Genomic DNA, 22,706 nt, shown 5'->3' with positions numbered 1-22,706 from the left:
AATTTAATAATTAATTAATTAATCATCTCCTTAATTTCCTCACGCTTAATTAATCTGTAAGAAGATATATTTTTAATTATCTTTAAGAACACACTTTTCTAATTTGTGTACCTATGTTCGTATTATGTTTGTATTTATATCAAAAGTTTTTGATTATTGTTTAAAAAATCATTAGAACTAAAGGTAAATACTCCTCCCATAAACACGAGCTCCTGGAGCTCAACTTATGGAGTAGTAGAATAAAAAACGAAAAAATTATATATATAAGTCTGCATATTGTTATCATTTATAATGTTAAATAATTTACAAGTAATAAATAAATGTGAGTCTACAAACAATACAATTATTTAAACTAAAATTACAGTTGGGTAGTACATTTAAAGTTGGCAACAATAACATTCTACTGAGTAAATAAGTATTGCAAAGTACCTGTGTTGACTCATCAGCCACAATCATAGGATGAACAATGACAAGAGGGATATTAATAAATGAAAACAGGTAAATAGTAAGTTATTAAAAGTAAATAAATTTAAGTATATAATATATTTTTTATATAAGTTAATAACAATAATAAGTACATTACAATCGGTATATTAAATAGATAATAAAAAGTACAATACATAGATGATTTTGAACTAAATAATAATAATAAATTTCAGTATAAAATAATAAGTCAATAATAATAAATAAGTAAAGTACATAAGTAAATATGGATAATATCGAATGATAATAATAATAGTTTGATAATTTGTATAGCGCCGTTTTGGTTAAAAATCACCTTACTGAAAAATTTATTACGAATTCCCAGTCTTCATCTAATTTTACTATTTACGAACAGATTCAGAAAAACATAATATTATTTAGAAACAGATACAGAAAAACATTGACTGGTCACTTCAGATAAACACACTTTTATTTAAAAAGTTCAAGATTTAGAATATTGGGTTTCTACACTAATTTATGACAAAGCAACAAAATAGACATATGTATTTGGATTTTTAAAATACCAAAATGTTTATATACCTGCATAGGTATATCAACTTTATATAAAAACATTCAATTTAATTTTAAGATTTTTTTTTATATAAAAAAGAGATTATTTTATCAAAAATATGTGCTCCTTTTAAACATAAAGCGCCCCTGAGGTGATATCTCACAAAAGCGGCGCTAAACAAATCATCCAATAAATAAATAAATAAAAATAATGCTGCTTATATATTTGCAAGCCAAAATGTGATTCAGAATGCTCCTTATCTTTAAAAGGTGGCTAAAACAGTTTTAATGTTACCTGTTATTATCACCTTTCTACTTATCGAAAAGAATATTGATCACTGTATAAACCGATGACACAATCGGGCCTCTCAGAATGAATAAGTATCAAACCCGGGTATCAATGGAACATAGTTATAGTGGATCCACACGTAAAGTAAATATCATGTTGTTATCTTAGATACGCATCTAAAATTATACCCGAAAAGAGTCATCAATGAAACTTGTAGAAATTTGAAAAATCCTTTGCTACTGAAATAAGATTTGATTAAATTGAATATAGAAAATGAAGAACGAAAAGGAACGAGACACAGAAAATAAAAAGGTAGCGTTCTCAACTGAGAATCGAACCCAGGGTCTCTGACTACCGGGATAACGCCTCTAACTACTTAATTTTTTTTGATCTCATATTTCAAATTTAGAAATAACAATTTAGTTTATTTACGCTTTTGGGAAATTTTATTTGTTTTTAAATATAAAATATAGGTGATAAATTCTTTTTTTAACGGCAAATTCGATAATTTGTGACTACATTGATGTTAATTATTTTTTTAAATGCTTGCTCTCGTAGGAAATTATTTTGGAAATACAATGGTACATTAATAAATGTTTTTATATGCTTGAATATAACTAGATCTTGGTAGCTCTATTGGGAGAGTGTTGCCCCGATAGTACAGGTGATCTGGGTTCAGTCAAAACCTCCTAGATCACAATGCCGGGACACTGAATCAAAACAGCCTCCTAATTTGTATGAGAACCTCCAAATAATGTTTTTTTTTAATTAAACAAAACTATGAAAAAAAATTAAAACGAACCTTTTTGTAAAATCCCATAAAAGTTAGGAGGTTGTTTTGAATGAGTGTCCCGGCCTTGTGGTCTAGGAGGTTTTGGTTCAATTCCCAGTTGCGATAGTCTCCTTTTTTATTTTCTGTGTCATTTTATATACAGGGTTTTAAGGAAGGTACTTTAACCAGTGATTCCTGACGTTATTTGGAGAAAAAATGTAAATGAACTTTGGGTCTACGGTGACTTATTATTATTTTTCTACTAAATCATAGAAATTCAATAGGATTTGGACAGCTAGGGTCGATATCGTCGAGTTTTGCTAATATTATCATCTTCTTTAACAATTAAATATTATTACATTCATTTGTTAAGCTTCCAAAGTTATTCCATTTTACTGTGTTTTACAGATGTTCTCACTTACATATAAATAATCCAATTTAAAAAAATTAAAACTAAAACGCATTTATTATTAAAGAATATAAAAGAAAACAATGCTAAAAAGGTTTTTTTGGGTCGAAATATGAAACTAAATAGAATTTTTTTTACTTATAAACACTAGTTTGTGGTTTTCCATTTCAAATTTCGACCCAACAGATCGCTTTTTGATTATTTTATTATCATATTACGTTATCATCATCATATCACCTTAGACGTAACAAAAAAAAAACTGTAGGTAGGTTTGAGGTGTGACTAATGTACTAAACTTACTAAAAACCCATTTCCCGTTAACAACGGATATCCTTTTCTCTATCAGTATCATCGTTGTCTGTAAATCATATTTACTTTTAATCGATAATATAATGACACAATAATATAAATACAGGGAATTCTACGAGTTCGGTTTGATAATCAGGTAAAATACGATCACTGATATGATTCTAAAAGAACACGCCAGATGCTTAAAGGCACTTTTCAGGAATAATCTTCTAGTTTACTAACTATATAGATTTATCATAATCTGCGTGCGTACCAAACTAAAAAAAATAGGGCAGTATAACTATTATTATTACTATGAAAGTGTTGTCGACCATTTTGCATTTTGTCTATCTATGCAAATTTGTTTGTACATTCCGTTTAAAGATGGCAGCCATTTAATGGTTCTGTAGTTATCGATCGTGTTCTTAAAAATTAATAAATTACCACTCAATTTGGTTGGAACAGTTTATTATATTGTATCCAAAAAATAAACGTAGAAAACACAAGCAGAACGTTTTAAAAAGGAAAGTTCGAGAAATATTTTCAAGCGCGTAACGTAGGCAATTAACTCGGTCTCGGTGTCAAGGTTGCTGATACTGTACTCTCGAGTTCCTTCCTGCTGTCGCTTATATAGGTGAAAAACATTCTGGAACATTCCACTTGCTATAGTTACAAATATTTCCCAACAAGCTTCTTGGAAAAGGCCGAAACTTATAGTATGTGCTATTCTATAATGACCGCCCGACTCAAGTAGTGGCGTACCACTACAGTTCAATTTATTTTTCAAACGTTAAATCTTCGTGTTATTTGGACTTTTTATACCATTTTTTCTCAGTATTGTGGTATTGTCTTTGAGATATACCACTTCTTGCCATATTATGGCAAGTTTGCAAAAACGGTTTGAGCGATCGCTTGTCATAATGTGTCAAATTTATATAGCCTAAAAATATGTGATAAACGGAGACATGTTGATGGATTCATTGGCTTTATACCGCAGTAAGCAGTTCATATGTTTCCATATTAATATTGAATAAATAATCACTCGGGTGAAGAGTGACGGTTCTTAAGAAATAAAGTATAATTCTTCATTTGAATTTAAAAAAGTAACATAAAATACATGGTCTATGTATTTAGGTATTCAATTACCTATTTACAAATATTGATTTAAATTTACTAAATAAGAGAAAAATTAGAAACATCGTTTTTTGAACGCTAGATCTACACTGTTCACAGAACTACTAGTTCATAAAATTGTTATAATTACGTATTATCTACGAGTGATTATATTTATTTTATATAGTTTTAATTATCGGAAGATTTTCAAATAATAATTTGTATGCATATAGATATTTGCCGAGATCGCCAGATTACCGGAAAAATTGTAATTGTGTTATTTATAATAATCGATCGTGATAAAAGTAATTCGATTAGTGCGATTATTATTACATTTTTAACATTACAATATAATTTTTGAAAAGATTTTGATCTTTGTAACAATCGATTTAGAAAAGTTAAGTACCTACCTGTAGTGATTATAAAAGGCGCCACGTATTAATTCAACGTTATCACATGTATATATATGTATATTTTTTTAATGTAAATACTGCACAAGAGTCTCAAATGCTCCCAACTGCCTGGAGTAAGTGAGACTATGGTATACCCGATTGGTATGTTGTGTGGAAGAAGGTAGCGGGGGGGGGGTGAAGGAGATGCGGAAGTACCTGGCGGGTCACCAAACACGGCTAAAGCCGTTTCAAGCAACTTTTCAATTTTGAATGGTGGTATTCAACCAGGGCGATACTGACAGTATCTTCCACTCTGGAACGGGCCGCAAACATACCTCATATTATTTTGATCAATAAATCTTTACAATAAACCAATCTTGGTAAGTACCTACTAGCCGTGTTTTAAATTCTATGCAAGTGATAATTATCCGTATACCGTACATTAATGGTTGTTTACGAGTTGTGTAAAATTTAAAACAAGTTTGTTAGTAATGACTTTAGTATTGCACCCCTGGTTTTGTTTACAATTTTATGTTTTTTTAGAAATTTTTCTTTTTGGAATTTCTTGGAAGTCAAGCACCCATTTCCAAACAAGGTCTATGGTATCTTTTGGGATGGTAATGGAGATTTTTTTTGTGGAAACGAATTAATTAAACTGGGTCGTCAAGGTATCCATATTGTCATAGGAAGGAAAGAGAGAGAGACAGAGACCGGTAAATCATTTCACAGGCGAACTGGTCGTTAAAACGACCCGTTCCCATGTGAAAAATAATATTAAACGTGTAAATTTTTTTTAAATTAATAAATTTGAATGCTAAAAATATATAATAAATAAAAAAAATATATAAAAAAAAAATAAAAATCGTGAGATATGACAAAAAAGCATTACACAAACTTTGGCTAAAATGCCTTTTTTTTCTGGCTGTGGATCGATGCCGAAGGAATATATCAGGAGTGGACTGAATGCTGTAGAAATGAGATCCCTGAGGCGTATGTGTAGTAAAACCATGTATGATCATGTAAGAAATGTGGAGATCCACAAAGGGTGCAAGGCTGATGTAAGCGTAATGAGTAAGATCAAGAAAGGGACGTTTAGATGGTTTGGGCATGTAGAGCGAATGAACGAAGAAAAGAGGGCAAGGAGAATAAGCGATGCCAAGTCGGGGAAGCCTGAGGAAGACATGGCACGACCAAGTGAATCAAATACTTGAGTTGGGCCATGTCAAGATTCAGAATAATAGAAGAGTATGTATGAGACGATCTATGAATGTGAATGAGGCAATGAGTGTGTGTCAAGACCGAGTTGTTTGGCGGTCCGTCCTCTCTGCCTACCCCTGCGGGGAAACGCCGTGATGGTTAGTTAGTTAAAATTTTTGTGAACACGTGTTCGGACATCGACAATGACACATCCGTGTGTTACTGAAAGTTTATTAAGAAATCTATCAATTCATTTGTCAAGGCGATGCCATACGTAGTAATTCAAAATCATGTGTTTTTGGTTTGAAAATTGGGTCGCCTAGAAATGTTTCAGATGCTTTAATTAAATACTGCGAGTACAATACATCTTGGCTTTTGAAATGATCGAGTATTTTTTAGATAAATCTTTTTATAAGCCCAGAAAAAAATAATGTATAAGGCCTATGAAAACTGCTTTAAAGTTCAAAATCTCCTACTTACGAACCCATTTTCGGTTATAATTTTATTTTATAGTGTGGAAAATTAAGTTATTTATAAAATGATCGAAAAAAAATTAAATTTTTATGCCTGAACATCCACAAAATAAAATAAAAGGCACTTTGACCATGTTTTTTTTCTTGCATAAATCAAAACAGGCGGATGGTGTTAAGCGGGAATTTAAACCTTAAAGGCCTGCAATCCCGTTTCTAACCGGATTACGAATAATTTTCGGGGAAACGGCGGCGATGGTTAGTTATTTATAAATTTCTACTGTTCAATGAGACAGAAGGTACAAAAATAATTTAACTGGGGCGAAACCGGGTAATAAAAGCAGTACGTCTTTTCATTACACTGTGGTGTTGTGTTATTTCCCAAGGCGTCAAATGTCTCCGAACCAAGGTGTTGACAACAACAGGGCGTGACCACAAACGGTAATTTAAAATTTCCATACTGAGCGGTTCTGGTACATACAGAAATAAAAGCTGTCCCGGTAACCGCCTGTAACCTGTAAGGTGTCACCTCATCACCTGCAGACGGACTACGATACTGTGATGTTGCACGCTTTTAAACACCGAGGTGTTACCTGTATATTACAATAAATTATCAATACATATTGGAAACAAGATGGCTGTACTGTCGCATTTTCAATTACATCTAGATATGGCATTATAAGACCCCCCCAGAACTAAGATGAATGAATAACAATCATCGAATGTCGGTCCGAATTAAGACTTACATTTTTAGACTTTCATATTCTTCAGCAGTCAAAGATAGCTTCCCATATTTAGGTCTAATCGCTCTAGGTCTCGAGCCATAGCTGTCCAAATTTAGGCAAATGATTTTTGCCGATTTATTTTTAATGATTTAAGAAATAAATAAATTATAAGACATTCAAATATGGGATAAACAATGAAATATAGTGTGATCTCTCGGCTTTAAACAACAGTAAGCAGTTTATATGTTACCTTATTAAGGCCCTGCAGTAAGCGTTCAAAGATGGTTTGAAAGGGAGTTATGTAAATACGAATGTTAGAGGTAGGGCGCTAAAATTAAAAACGATAATAATTAAGCGAAAAAGGTGAAAATATTTCATTAAAATAGAGAAAAAAATCTCTCAAAAATGCTTTAGTTGCATTTTAAGATACGCTGTGAATTTTTTCATGCCTATAATGTATTAAATAACTGAACAAAACGTATTTTAAATAATTTTCGTAGTTTACTTTGCGATTTTTTTCTATCGAATTTTATGTAATTAATGTTTTGCCATAACAAATGTACAAATATTATCTTCAAAAATAACTTTTTTTTCGGAACTTAAACACTTAAGGCGATGCACTACGTCGTGTAATATTTTAAATCGAGCCGCTATCAATAACACCCCTTACGTAGATGGCGGTAAGGTTGAAATTCCCGCTTAACACCATCCGCCTGTTTTGATTTATGCAAGAAAAAAACATGGCCAAAAAGTTCATTTTATTTTATTTTGCGGATGTTCAGGCATAAATAATTAATTTTTTCCGATCATTTTATAAATAACTTAATTTGCCACATTATACAATAAAATCATAACCGAAAATGGGTTCGTAAGTAGAGAGTTTTTGAACTTTAAAGCAGTTTTCATAGGCCTTATATATTATTTTTTTCTGGGCTTATAAAAAGACTTATATAAAAAATACTCGATTATTTCAAAAGAAAAGATGTATTCTACTCGCAGTATTTAATTAGAGCATCTGAAACATTTCTAGGCGACCAAATTTTCAAACCAAAAACACATGATTTTGCATTACTACGTTGTGCATCGCCTTAAGGAGTTAACGAGAAACTTGTTATACATAGGTATAAATTGGGTTTGCGGGGGCTTACTATTCAGAAGTATGATTTTTTAAATAAGCGTGCGAAACTTCAATCGCTCAACGCATTTTTTGTAAATACGCTAGCGCTCGAGTGGTTAATTTAAATATACCTACCTGAAAGTACCATTTTTGCTTTGCGTATACAATTCAAAAATGTATCCCCATTATACTTTTCTCATTGTATCAACATTATTCTAAGCCTCCATGGAGATAACTTACTGATACGAAATTAAAATTAGTTAACTTATTAAAAGTGTGGACAAATTTATCGTTTTTCCTGTTAAAAACGGGACTGCAGACCTTCAACGAATGAATTGACAGAGTTCAGAGTTAAAAGGGCGGAATACGTGTTCATACAAATATTGAAATTGACATGCTGATATTGACGCTTTCCGTCATGATATTTACTAGGAAAATAAAGTGTTCTCCATATATTCTGAATGACTAAAATTTTCACTTTTTTAATAGGATAATTTTTCACCGTGTTACATCTCAGTCTGTTTCTTTTCGAGGAACGAATCAGGAAGATAAATTCTTATCAAATCCTTGTACTGTACCGCCCATCATAAAATTTGCTTTTCCTTTCCTAAACATATGCACACTTTGAAGAACATGCACAGTTAAAATAAATACAAGGATTAAATAATATAACATCTGCCTTTTCGTATTATAATTAATATGGACGCCGCAAAGGAAAAAGGGCATAAGCGACAATTTAGTCAAAAATGAGTTAAACGTACAGCTTTTATTAGAATTTTTATCTAATAACAACAGTATATTTTACTCATTTTTGACTAAATTGTCGCTTACGCCCTTTTGCCTTTCCGGCGTCGATATGTATATTTTAACACAGCCTCAGCCTCACGTTCATTGGTCAAATGCTTTGTACATAATACAGTTGTGTATTATTGATCGATCCGGTGGAGGCAATATGACGTAAGTTGTTATAAGTAAGTTGTTATAATAGATTGTCTAATCTAAGTTAGATGTTGAGTTTAAGATAGAGCATTGGAAAAAAACGTACAGCTCTTAAGGTATTTTTTTCCAAAAAATCGGTGCTATGAAAATCATCCAAATATGATTTTTTTGATTTTGAGATGACATCACTCGGATTATTATAGTTACAATACCTAAAATAAATTCCATGAAAAAACCACTGGCAAGAATAAAAGGTGATATTCACTATTAGTATGATAATAAAATCAGAATAAGTTAGGGAGTAAGTGGGTAGGTTATAAGTTATAAGTTCTTATAAGAATTAGCTTATGTTATGAAATTATATGACTTATTTGATGTGAATACAATTCCTAGCTACAAGTTACCAATAAACAACAAACCAATTAAAATTCCTAACTAACTTGCCGGTAGGACTGTAAATCTCCAATTGGCGTATGTTGTGAGGTTGAAGAAAGTGGGACTACGGAATTCCCAATTGGAATATGTTAAGAGGTTGAAGGAAGTAGGACTATGAAATCCAAAATTGGAATATGTTGTGAGGTTGAAGGGGGTGGGACTATGGAATCCCCAATTGAAATATGTTGTGAGGTTGAAGGGAGCGGGACTATGAAATCTCCAATTGGAATATGTTGTGAGGTTGGAGGAAGTCGTACTGTGGAATCCTCAATTGGGATATGTTGTGAAGTTGAAGGGAGTGGGACCTGAAAACCTCGATTGAGATATAATTTGAGGTTGCAAGGAGTGCGACTATGGAATCCCCGATTGAGGTATGTTTTGAGGTTAAATAGAGTTGGACTCTAGTATTCCCAAGTGGTGTATGTTGTCAGGTTGAAATGAGTGGGCCCTGGAAACCCAAATTGGAATGTGCTTTGAGGTTGGAGCGAGTCGGACTGTGGAATCCCCGATCGGGGTATGTTATGAAGTTGAAGGGATCGGAGAAGGGAAAGGGAAGTATATGGGAAGAGGAAGGTTGTGAAGACATATCTATGTACTAAATACGGCTAAAGCCATTTTATGTAACGTTGATAACGGATGTTAGTCTTTATAACATTCTATATTATTTTGTATTAATTAGTTGTACACAAATCAATTAAATAAATATTATTTGCGCTCACCGTGAAAAGCTCGCGACCTCTGGATTTGTAGTAAGGGATCCTAACCGCATGACCGCGGATGTCATCGGACTAAATGCATTCATAAACTTATTAGAATAGTAAACACAAAAAAATATGAATTCCGATAACTTCATATTCTTGTAATTGACACCTAGAATAACCTCTGTAATTAGGCGATGTCCTACCTGCACATAATGTATATTTTTTATTTTTTTTGTATTAGGCAATTCACCCTAAAAAGAGTGCCATAATGTATATACAATGCATACCTAGCAACTGAGGTTTTTAGACAGGTAGACCTTTACCTGTGACTTAAGTGACACCTATACGCAGTAAACCGAAGTGATACCTGGTACCTACTTACCCGCCTTTATGTGATTTTAATGTTATTATATTTAGTAATGGAACCACAATTTCGAAGCTTAATTAAAGGGTTTACAAAAACAGGTAACATTTATATAAATAAAGTAATAGAAGAAAAAATACTTTCAGGAATAAAAAAATATAATATGTATACATAAACGAAAAAATGGCCCGTTATATTATCATAGTCGTTAATGACACTGTGGATGGTGGAGATAAACTTCTTAATTTAATGGTTGCCGAGCTGTTTAGCTGTTTCATACGACGTGTTCAAGCAGAACAGATCTTCTAACACAGAATAATACACATGAAAGAGGAATGGTGCTATTGAATGAACTGTATGAAAATGAAACACTTTAAATGCACCGCTTTTAATTAATAATAATCTACATGTTTCAAAGTCATTGGCTTCTTGAATTAAATTTACTTTAATTATTAAATTTCTAAAACAGTGAATATATTTAATTGCTCTTTAAATTACCATAACAGTTTTATGTATACCTATCTTCCCAAAAGTTAAGAATGTTAAAAAAAAGATATTGTAAATTATTATGCACTAACAAATATTATAATATTTAATCTTGAACATGATTAGCTTTTTAGAACAGGCTTTGTCTAGTTATAAACTAATGATGTCTGAGCTTTAATGTATTCACACATGTGTTGCAGCTTACCATATTATTCGATTATATATCCATTGTGTTTAATTCCATGTACTTATAATTTTTTTAATCAAATATATTCAGTAAATAAACTTTAAAAAAAAAAGTATATTTCTTCTGCTGTGGTAAAGAAAAACACAGTGTTTTCCTTGAGAGTCTCGAGAAAGAAAATGTGTTTTTAGTTACCGCGGCAGAATAGCGGAATAACTTATTGAGTATTGTAATATTTAATCATTGAAGATAATATTAGCAAACTATCAAATGAAAAATAACGTAAAACAGCAAAATTAGAAAATACCGAATCTTTTCATAAATGATTAAATATAAAATAATTATACGTATTATTAATGTTACAATAATTACACAAAATTGATGAAATAAGGTAGGATTAAAACAAGATAAATTCAGAAAATAACAATATGACACAATAAAACCACTTTTGATGCTCTTTCTGGTATAATTTGCGAACCTCGTTTAAGAGTAATATTTGGCTAATTTATATAGCGCCGTTTTCGTGAGAAATCACCTCAGGGGCGCTAGATTAATGGCGCTCAAGGCGCTAGAGTAATAGTCGAAGGTTAAAACAGAGTTATTAGCAGCGGCGATTTGATTCTCAAAGGTGCTTTATAGTGATTTGTTTTTGGGGTATTATGCCGTGTTTCGCTACCTAATTCAGCCAACGTTTCGGACGGCATTGCAGAGTCCATCATCAGGGCAGATGTCTAATCTGATTAGTAATTGTAATCTGATCTGCTGAAGGAAACGTTGGCTAAATAATATAATACCCCAAAAACAAATCACTATAATACTTTTGGCCGTGAAAATCTCAAATCAAACCTAAAAGAAGCTGTTCAAATTTGTTCAACAAAAATAATAACACAAAATAATACTGTAAATGGGTTATTTTGAAAATCACTGCTTCACGAGTCTAACAGAGCGAGCGGCTTCACTGAATGAAACATACAAATCAGGTGAGTCAATACCTGGAAATAAGAAAGTCAACACTTCCACACGGTATTTTAAAACACTTAAAACGATGGGACCGTTCTTTACTTCTTTGTATAACAATGCTAAACTGATAGAACTATAGACGGTGTGTTTTGTGATATAATGATATAAGAAAAATAAAATAAATTTCTCAAGGCGGAGCACGATGTAGTAATGCAGAATCATGTGTTTTTTTGTTTGAAAATTTAATCGCTTAGAAATATTTTAGACGCTTTAATTAAATACTGCGAGTAGAACACATCTTAACCGTTGAAATAATCGAGCATTTTTTTGACAAGCCTTTTTATAAGACAAGAAAAAAATAAAGAATTATTGCTATTAAAACTGCTTTAAAGTTCAAAATCTCTTACTTACAAACCCCTTCAGATAATGATAGCAAATTTTTAAATATTTGTGTTCAAAATTTGCAAAACAAAATAAAAACATATTTACACAAACAAATAATAATTCGTATAAATCCAAACAGGCGGCTGGTGTTGAGTGTGAGGGGGGATTTAATCTTTATCGCAATGTACATAGCCGACTTACTCATAATAGATAATACGGAGGGATAAGATCAGGTTAGTAGAAAACGTTACACATAATCACGTACACGTACATACGTACTGCGTATACCGGCTGTAATACCGCACTATTAGTGGCTGGCAGATTTTTAAACCGTCCGACCTCCAGGATTAGGGACGTATTACTACGGTATTAAGACAGAGATAGCGGACTTTCTTAAAAATCTGTTTGATTTGGCAAATATTGGTCGGTCGCGCAATGAAAATATAAAAAAAAGTGGTAACACGTATCGGCAGCATCAGAGGAATATTTTAAATCGAAATATCGATTTACCAAAGCAAATAAGGAATGCTTAATCAAATTGGTCAAATTTCGACACATTTCAAAGCAGACTGGTCATCTGAAGAAACGTGAAGTTAGCAACTAAATGCGAAATGCAATAATGACAATGTTTTGAGGATTGGAACAAAGTGATGCCAGGCTAAAAAAATCTTGCGTGAATATTATTATTAGTAAATATTTTAACCTGAGAAGTAAACCGCCCTCCTCGCCGTATAGCTATACCAGCGCTGCAGCAGCGGTTTAGGGAATCTTTATAAGTAAGCCTGTAGGAGTGTTATTTAGAGGCCCGATTCCAAATGTTACATGAGGTGGTACATCGCCTTAATGTTGCCTCCTTAGGTTCATCTTTAAAAAGTACTAAATTATGACGGGGGTAAAATACCAATAACCCTCCGTACACTAGCTGACACTATTTTTTTCGAAATGTAAAAGCCTTTTTAGACGTATAAATAAATAAATTAAAATATGTTTTTGTAAAAAAAATAATAAAAAATATCTTATTAGATAATATGTTTATTCACTACCGTATATTATTTTTATCAAGGTAAGATTGGATATATAAAATCATCAATAGAAAAAAGTAGTAGCACAGTAATAATAATAAAGATACAATAATAGTACCTAGGTATATTTAAGTTGGATATAACTTGTCTCACCAGCACCAGTCACTAGACGAACCTTAATTGAGGTTGAATTTTGAGCAAAATCAATTCTTACACTGTTATGGTTTACCAATAGTAAATAAGTTCCTAAAAAATCATTTAATTATCACTAGGTACATACAACATTACACATCGTCCATCGCGCAATAATTTTCTAAGAAATTCGCTAAAATTTTTTAAAATGAATGTTGGTGTTTTACCAGGGCGATACTAAAGGCATCTACCGCTCAGATAAATTATTATAAAAGACAAATTAATCAAATTAAATTTACTTTATCTGGGATTTGAACCCGCGACCTCCGGATTTGTAGCCGAGGATCGTAACCACTCAACCAGAGGCCGACCGGGATGGGTGCTTTTCGGTACAATCTTGGGTAGAACAAGCATCTCTTAACTAATGTCTTTTTACGAAATAACAAAACTTGTCAGAGGATAATCCTTCACAGGTAGGTAGGATAGCTAGGTACAGGTGGATTTCAATAATTTTAATGGATATTCGGTTTTTCCAGTACGGTAAATTTCAAGCTTATTAAAATAATGCACTTTACTAAGTAAAAGTTGGAATTTATGTGTTTTTAAATTGATGTTGTTCCTGTGAGGTGAGGTAACCTGCTGTGTGTAATCTGTAAAACAATGTAATAGTAAAACAAATTATCCCTTAGAATTACCACAAAAATTTAACTCCATTTAAACAGGTGTTTTATGCGCGTAATAACAGTATAACTTTACTCTACATCATTCTGAAATTCAAAGATATCGCCAGTAAACTGTTTCAACAACTATTCCAAAAATGTAACCTTGCTTATCGGAGTTAACCGATGATGTTTACGTTTCCAGCAAACAAATCAATCCACAGTCATGTGTAGAGTCTTGTCTAGCAGCTGCTATAATTTTCAAGTGCTAAGAATGGTAAACAGAGCCCACGTGTGGATCTGTCAGATCTATTTTAACCAATAAAGTGCCCATTCAATTTTAATGAAGCCGCAAATTGTTGCAAAAATGATAGTTACCTACTCAAAAAAAGACGCGATTCTAGAAATCACAAATCATTTGGCGATTAATAATATTAATATTTTGATGATTTGCACAGCGCCGCGTTTTTAAAAATCAATAAAATACTTGATGTTATATTCAGTACCTACGTACCCACCTTTTTTACCCTGGAGACGTTAACACAATAGCCGAAAAATAAATTAATTGGAATAGAAAAAGTATTCTCGTAAAAGTCAGTGCAAGCTGTCAAAATCAAGCCGTCATTTTTATTGTATGTCAAAATAATATAACCTATTTCATCATGTGACACAAAGTGTTTGCTTAAAAAATACGCCATTATTAATTAGTCTCATTACAGTTAGTTATTCGATTTTGTGATGGTATTTGAACTAAACAAAGTGATTGATCCTATGTTTCTTCTGAAACCTTGATTAGGAAGTAAAAAGTATTTGTAGTTGCAAGTGCTTACTAGGAAACTCAGATTATCGTTTTGCGCTAACCTAAGTATTTGCACAAATCTTCTCGGGAAAATAACATTCATATATCACAACGACCACAACCATTGCACTGATTCTGAAAAACCCGGCTGCTCAGTATTTTTATTATTATTCTGTTTCAGTGTTTGTATTTGTACAATACAAATTGAGATAAAACCTGGCTTGTTTTAATGGCATTTCATAATTCGTCTGGTACCATTGTGAAAAATACGATTTAAATGATATTCCTAAGTTTTTCGTTGACCTAGTTAATGGCGCGATCGTAATTGTTTGTTATTGGCACAAGAGAAGGCGCTTATCAGAAGCCGAGTATCAGGAGATACTGCGATTGTGAGCGCTGGAAGACGTCTTGACGCCCACCTGAGCGGTGCGACGGCCTCGGCGCTGGGCCCCCTCCCCCTCCCCGGCGCGCGGGCGTCCCGCTACAGGCTACGGGCGTCACCGGCACCGGGCAGGTAGCGCTCGCTCTTGCCAGTAAGGCAGTTAGTAGTGAAGCCGCCGCCGTGGTGGCAAGAGTAAGAGATACGATGCGGATGACGCGGCGCGAGTGCGAGTGTGGCTGCATGCAAGCATGAAGGCTGCTGTGTTGTTAGTTTGTTTGTTGTTGGCGGGGATGGGGTGCGCGTGCGGGCCTGGCAGGGGCGCCGGTCGGCGCCGCGGGCCCCGCAAGCAGACCCCGCTGGTGTTCTCGGAGCACGTGCCCAATAACAACGAGAACCACGCCTCCGCCTCGGGGGCCTCGGAGGGCAGAGTCAACCGCTCCGACCCCCGCTTCAGGGACCTGGTGCCTAACTACAACCCGGACATTGTATTTAAGGACGAAGAGGGCACAGGAGCCGACCGCCTCATGACACAGGTACACCATCACCTCCAGAGGAACCTCTTTATTGCCGTCAAACGGAGACTCGCATCAGTTCGTACTGTATAATTAGTGATATATACATAAATACCTTGGTCTCGATCGAGAAACTTTTCATACGTTCAGTGAGAAATTTTTTTCACACCAATAAGATTTACAACAAAATCATCCCATAAACATCTTGGTGACGTATCATTTTTATTCCTATTTTTTGACGGCAATAAAGTTGCTCTTATCTTTTATTTTTGCTTTATTTACCGAATTAAAAAAAAAAACTTAATTGCAACTTAATTACGCTGAAAACTATTTGAGTCGGGGGAGATATAAAGCATGCACAAAATAAGTTATTAGTTTCTTAGTTTAAGTTATTAACATTTTTGCGTACAGCGTTATTCGGCAAATTTATCCCGTACTATAGAATAATTGTGCTTAAGTTCATAAGTAGGTGTAAGCTATATGTATGTGTTTTAAACGTTCGTTAGAAAAGTAAACTTTTAGCGCAAATCTACGCTTTTGTACAAATTATTTCAGACGATAAAATGGATTTAGCGGCTAACATTGCATCGATCCTGTAAAGTCTTGTACAGATCATTCATCGCGCGGTGTTTACGTGATAGGTGATTGTTAGAAATGTTTTTTTTAAGAAAACTAAATATTTAGATTGTGATGAAAATTGCAAGCTTTAGAAATATTTATAGAATAAGATTCATTTTCTTCGATCGAATATTGTTCTCGAAATTGAATTGTTATTAGTGTCAATCAAGCAACGAATCCTCGCTCAATGCTTTCAGCATTGAATTCCAGAAAAGTATTTGAAAACCATCAATTTGTTGATGCGTAGAGATCAATATTTATATTTATTTTTTAAATTTTTGATACTTTAATTTGTTTAACATTCTCAGGAAGCAGTGATACATGAAGCCTATTTATACATTTATTATGTAACTGAATGATTATATCCTAATTATTTATACACATCTGCAGCTCAGTTCAATGTACTTCATCAATAGTTTCGTTGTATTTATCAATATTACGTTATCAATTATAATCAAATTTTAGAATTATTGATTGTTGGTGCATTTGTATTTCAAGAGTTCAAGAACTCGTTGTACGTAATTTCAGAAAAATGTCGCAGTGCGTTTCGTGATAATTATATAAAAATATTTTACAGAACGTTAAATTAAGTTTATTTAAATGCTTCTGATTCTAAAAGTAGCCTTCTTCCGTATTTGCCTATGGGTTACACAATGAGATAATAATAAATGTGTCCAAGAATAAAAATTATTTGTTCAAGTTATCTCTGATCCTTTGTTTCACTCGTGTCGAGGGTAAATCTTTCTGTCATCACTTTTAAATATTAACTTTTTAGAGATATAAATGTCTTTCATATATATCTTACGAAGGTGTAGGTAATTAATTTTAAATCGTAATAAAATAACAGCAATCAAATATATTTATTTGATTGTGATAATCAAATTTAAGGCGAAGCACTACGAAGCAATTCAAAATCTTATGTTTTCGGTTCGAAAATTTGATCCTTAGAAATATTGCGAGTAGAACACATTTTGGCCTTTGTAATAATCGACAATTTTTTTGGTCCTTTTATAAACCCACAAAAAATAAAGTATCACGCCTATGAAATCTGTTTTAAAGTTCAAAATCTCCTACCTACGAACCAATTTTCCAGAAAATTAGGATATAATAATGTATGTAATGTGGAAAATTAAGTTGTTTAGAAAATGATCATGAAACATTCAAAGAATTGTGCCTGAATTTTGCAAAATAAAATAAAACACACTTTTTGTCGATGTTTTTTTCTTGCATAAATCAAAACAGGCGGCTGGTGTTACGGGGGGAATATAAACCTTATCGCCATCTACATAAGGAGTGTTATTGTTAGCGGCCTGATTCCAATCATCCATTCATCTTAACCAATACTTATGTAGTATACAATGCGTTTGTTATTTGAAAGTGAAAATTAAAACAATTATTATTATTGATTTATGACGCGAAACAGCAGTAGAAATATAAACAATATTTAGGCGTTGATATAAGATATGAATACAAGGTGCTAGAATGCTATAGCTCGGTTAGTGTATACGGCCAAATGTCAAAACAAATGGTAAGGCGATTCTTCTGGTAACAATACTCGGGAGGTGCAATGTTTCGGTAGCTCCTTGACAGTGATTTACAATCCCCAATCGCGTCTATTCAACGAAGGTAGAAATATTGTAAATTACTCCTTATGGCCTTTTTGTATATCAGTGAGACTAATTGCACGGGATAATGGCTGTCATTGTACCATTATACCAGGGCCCCATCCACTGTTAACTGGGCCCGTAAAACTAGAAATAACTGAAATCTCTGAATAATATGTAGACATGTGTTACAATTGAAAACAAATAATTTAGGTGATTTAGGAAAAAGATTTACAGTTCTTCGTTAAGGTCATTATGAGGCAGTAAAAACGTTGCATAAATTGTACTCAGGTAAACGAAGAATATATGTATAAAATATTACTAATTTATTAAAAATCTCTTCAAATTATTCGTAATCCGGTTAAAAACAGGAATGCACCCCCTTAACGATTGAATTGATAGATTTCCTGTTAAACTTTTAGTAGAAAAAATGTATTATTGCGATGTCAGAAAATCGTTATTATTTCGAATTTCGATAGGTATATGAGGAATCTACTAAAAGTTTAACAGAAAAGCCTGCAATCCCGATTTGACCGAATTTTAATAAATCAGAAATTACCTACACGCTTTAACATCCATTTACCTACATTAGAAAAATTTCAGAAAAAAATTTTATGTTTAGATATTTTTTGTGTTTCAAAATGCCATTTATCCAATTAGTAATTTACATAAAAGTAGTATTTATGTCGCGGTGTTTCTTTTGATTTTCGGGTGGTTATTCCGAGCCGTTATTACCGTCGCTAGGTTTGATCTCAGCGGTGGAGATCACATGGTATGCTTTTATTTACTTTGTTAATCAAAATTGATGATTCGTGGACTTGCTATCACAGTGAACAGTGTACAGGGATGAGTGTACACGCCGAGATGTCGGAATGTCTGTCTAAATAACAGAGACGGATTAAAAAATATATAATTGTTTTTGCAACAAAGTATTTGTTGTAGAAGTAGTGTAATAATTGTGCCAGAAGTTTTAAATAAACAAACCCGCAGTCGTAAGCTTGGTACGTCATATTTTGTTAGCTATGTGTGTAATGTTTATGTATTTTGTTATATGTAGATATAGGCTATTTGGTAGATTTGGTAGGTTCAAGGTTGAATACACTCGGTATCACGAATATGTACGGGAAGATAGAACATTATATCACTAGGTGTTAACTATTTTGTTTAATTCAATTCATTGCACTAATGTGTTTGCTTAAATTTTGTCTTTTTTAGTCAATGCATAACTACACACGATTTGACATTTTATAAGTAAGAAATTACGTAATTTGCTGCGTATACGAAACGCATTGATTGAATGGTAAATACAGGTATCTGTCTAGATTGCTTTATGAGTAGTTCATAGGGGTGAAAAGATAACACATCAAGATGACAATTTAACACACCTTTAAAAAGTGGTATAAAGTCAAGGAAAGTGATAAAATAAAAACTAAGTTTTATACAGTTTTTTACTAAAAAAACTTGTATAGGTTACTTGGTTTATGGATTGTAGGCCATTAATTAATGAATTGATAGGTATCCTGATAAACTTTAAGTAAAATAACAATTATTTTTTTAATGATAAAGTAATGTTTATGACACAAGGTTTTTATGCATAGTACAAAGGATAATAAATTATTATAAGCAATATTTAGTCTCCTGTAATATCAATACAAATTTAAAATATCGTCTGACCGGACATCAGAAGGCCCGGGTTCAATTCCCGTCGGCGGCATTTATTTTTACTCGCGAGATATTTTCAATTCGTATTGATATTGCAGGAGACTAATTATTGGTTATAATAATTTATTAAAATAACAATGTTTTGTCACGATGTACGAACAAGTCCTAACATTTTTTCATTTCGTCTTGATATATTATTACGACAAACGCAAGTGGACGAAAACGTGTTCCGATATTATTACGAATTTACCAACATTTTATCAAGAAGCGTCTTACAATCCCGTTTTTAACATAATGACTAATAATTTGAAGAGTTTTTCAATTAATCAGCATTACTTATTTTTATCCGTGGAGGTGAGGTTTAAATGTTAGTTTTTTAATCGCTTTTAATGACTTCATATCACTTGAATTGTCACTCTGCTGAGTTATCATGTGAACGTTAATATGTGTTTACCTCATGCTAAATACAAATATAATATATAGTTAGGCATCTAAAATTATATTATGTACTTCTGAGATTTATTTATAATTCAGACTCTTCTCTATCTTCGGCAAAACCTACAAATTTAAGATTAATCGATCCATCCGGGAATTATTCAGTTCTGCGGCTACTAATGTGTAATCCCCGGTCTAGACAGGTTAATAGACAGTTAAATATTCGGGCACATCGCTAAAAAATCTCAATTCTTTAATGCTTTTGTTATCAATTGAAATTCCCCGTTTGCGACGCGCCTTCGAGCTAGAATATCGATTGGTTGTGGTCCGGATCGATCGGGCGTCGATCTGGTCGCCATTACTGAAGCGGCCATTTTCAAAGGTTTTTTTCATAATATGTATAAAAATAATCAATACATACGCATGAGCGAGATTTAACACTAACAATCACCTTACACACACAGCCAATAATACAGCCAGTGGGATTTGTACTGCACGCCGAGATGAGAAATACCTACATACATTTCTTTAAATATAATATATTCGAATTAATATTATTTTTAGAATGTCAGTGTCTAGACAATACTAATAGAAAAATATTTGGTTAGAGTTTTGATGATTTCAACGGTGTAAGCCTGAAGATATCTACTACGGAGTCATTTACACCTATGTTGGGGAGGCATTATGTGCGCATTCACTTATCATTAAAGGTCTGTTTGAAAATCATCTTAATAATTTTATAAGCTTTCGATTAGATATTTCTGAATATATTTTATTAGCTTTCGATTAGGTATTTCTGAATATATTTTATTAGCTTTCGATTAGGTATTTCTAAATATATTTTATTAGATTTGGATTAGGTATTTCTGAATATATTTTATTAGCTTTCGAATATGTATTTCTGAATATATTTTATTAGCTTTCGATTAGGTTTTTCTGAATATATTTTATTAGCTTTCGATTAGGTATTTTTGTCCGTAGCTGGTGAAACTAAAGCGTCCTCCTTTTTGAATTCTTATGGCGTAGAATAATATAAGGGTACACGAAGAAGAAGATGACGTTTAGAAAGTAGGTACCTACCTGGATATTCAGGGTATATAGCACAATCGATTGATAAAGGCTTTATCGATAATGTCGGTAATTTATCATCATTTTCGAGCACGACTGCAGATCGCTAACGTAAAAATAACAGTTCTCGTCGAATAAATTAAGCACTTTCAGAACGGGTTGTTTCACAGAATTAAATGAATTTCAATGTTAAAATTCAAGTTGTGTGAAAGTTCTGGTATTCAAGTTTTGTTATTATTTCATCGCAGTCGGTTGTTTAACAGTACTTGGATAGTGACATAACTTAATCAGGACTTTCACAGAACTTAACTAACTTTTAAATTTGATCAATTGTGCAAATTCTGCGAAACAACCCGTCCTTAGTCACTGTGAGCTGTTGTTTGTATATTGGTCATCTACAGTCATGCTTGGGAACGATGAAAAGTTACCGACATTATCAATAAAACCTGTTGATTCAATATCTGAATGTAGTTACAACCTTACCAAGACTTAAACCCGCTATCTCTGGGTCCAAAGCTTAGAAACCCTTACCTTTAAGTAGTCAATTATTAATTATATTTTTCTCCGATTTTCTGCATATAAGACGAATGTTTATTCATATAATGTTGTCATTTTTCAGGTTGAAACATTCTTAATAATTTATTGGATAGTTTCAACTATTATGTCCACCAGTATCGACACAATAAAGAAATAATACAATCGCAAAAAAAATAAACACCAACCAGTCTTCGATATAGACACTCCATAGCGGAGTTCATTGGATTGGATTTTGGCCTTCGAAAGAAATGAATGCGCGCACTAATCTTTACGGAGAAGAATTTTTGTTATCTTCGCATTTATTTACGTGAGATAACATTGATTACATATGTCATGAGCATAAACACTGCGTAATATAAGTCACATATGTAACTTATTATGTGAATACGCGCTGTGTGAACCCAAAGTGTTTTTATTTATATTATTCAAAATGTTATAAAAAGGAGTGGCAATTTGGAATCTACGCATGAGGAATAATTGTTTGAAAAAATATATATTTCCTATCGCCACATTGTTGACAGCAAATATTATCACGTTTGATTTTATCAATTATTTTTTCATGGTCAATTTGTGCTTACTATAATAATAATAGTACACGGAGAAAAATGAGTACATACTGGTAATTTATTATGAATCTCTTAAAAATATTCGTAATCCGGCTAAGAACGGGATTGTAGACCCTTAAAAAATGAATTGGGAGGTTTTCTAATAAACTTTTAGTAAAATACGAACGTATTATCACAATGTCAGAACACTTCATACAAAACTTAAAATTCTGCATTTCGCCATTGTATAATATTAGCAGGTGCATGAAGACGTGTTTACATGTGTGAAGAATTTGCTAAAAGTTTATCAGGAAATGGCCTGCAATCCCGTTTTTAACCGACTTATAAATAATTTTAAGAGATTTTTATAATCACTTATTTTTCTTCATGTATACTTGTAGTTAGTTACAATGGGCTGTTGTGCAATATTTATTAAAAATCCCTCTTTTAGAAATATATATGTAAAGCAATTTTGAAACGCATTTCTATCATTGGATTCTATTTATGGAAAGA

At 32.7% G+C, this 22,706-nt stretch overlaps 1 protein-coding gene across 1 annotated transcript in view; it reads left to right on the top strand.

The window, feature by feature from the left end:
* Positions 1–15,403: 15,403 nt before the first annotated feature.
* hh (hedgehog signaling protein) overlaps positions 15,404–22,706 on the top strand; it is a 105,080-nt gene continuing 97,777 nt past the window's right edge. The window contains exon 1 of the mRNA XM_089632929.1: positions 15,404–15,745. Within this exon, the coding sequence (XP_089489055.1) occupies positions 15,461–15,745 (285 nt within the window). The 5' untranslated portion in view covers positions 15,404–15,460. The remainder of the gene's footprint in view (positions 15,746–22,706) is intronic.

This window comes from Hesperophylax consimilis, chromosome 6, assembly GCF_061612785.1.
Source record: "Hesperophylax consimilis isolate HC1 chromosome 6, BYU_Hcon_1.0, whole genome shotgun sequence".
Taxonomy (NCBI): Eukaryota; Metazoa; Arthropoda; class Insecta; order Trichoptera; family Limnephilidae; genus Hesperophylax; species Hesperophylax consimilis.
This window is presented reverse-complemented; position numbering and strand designations above follow the sequence as displayed.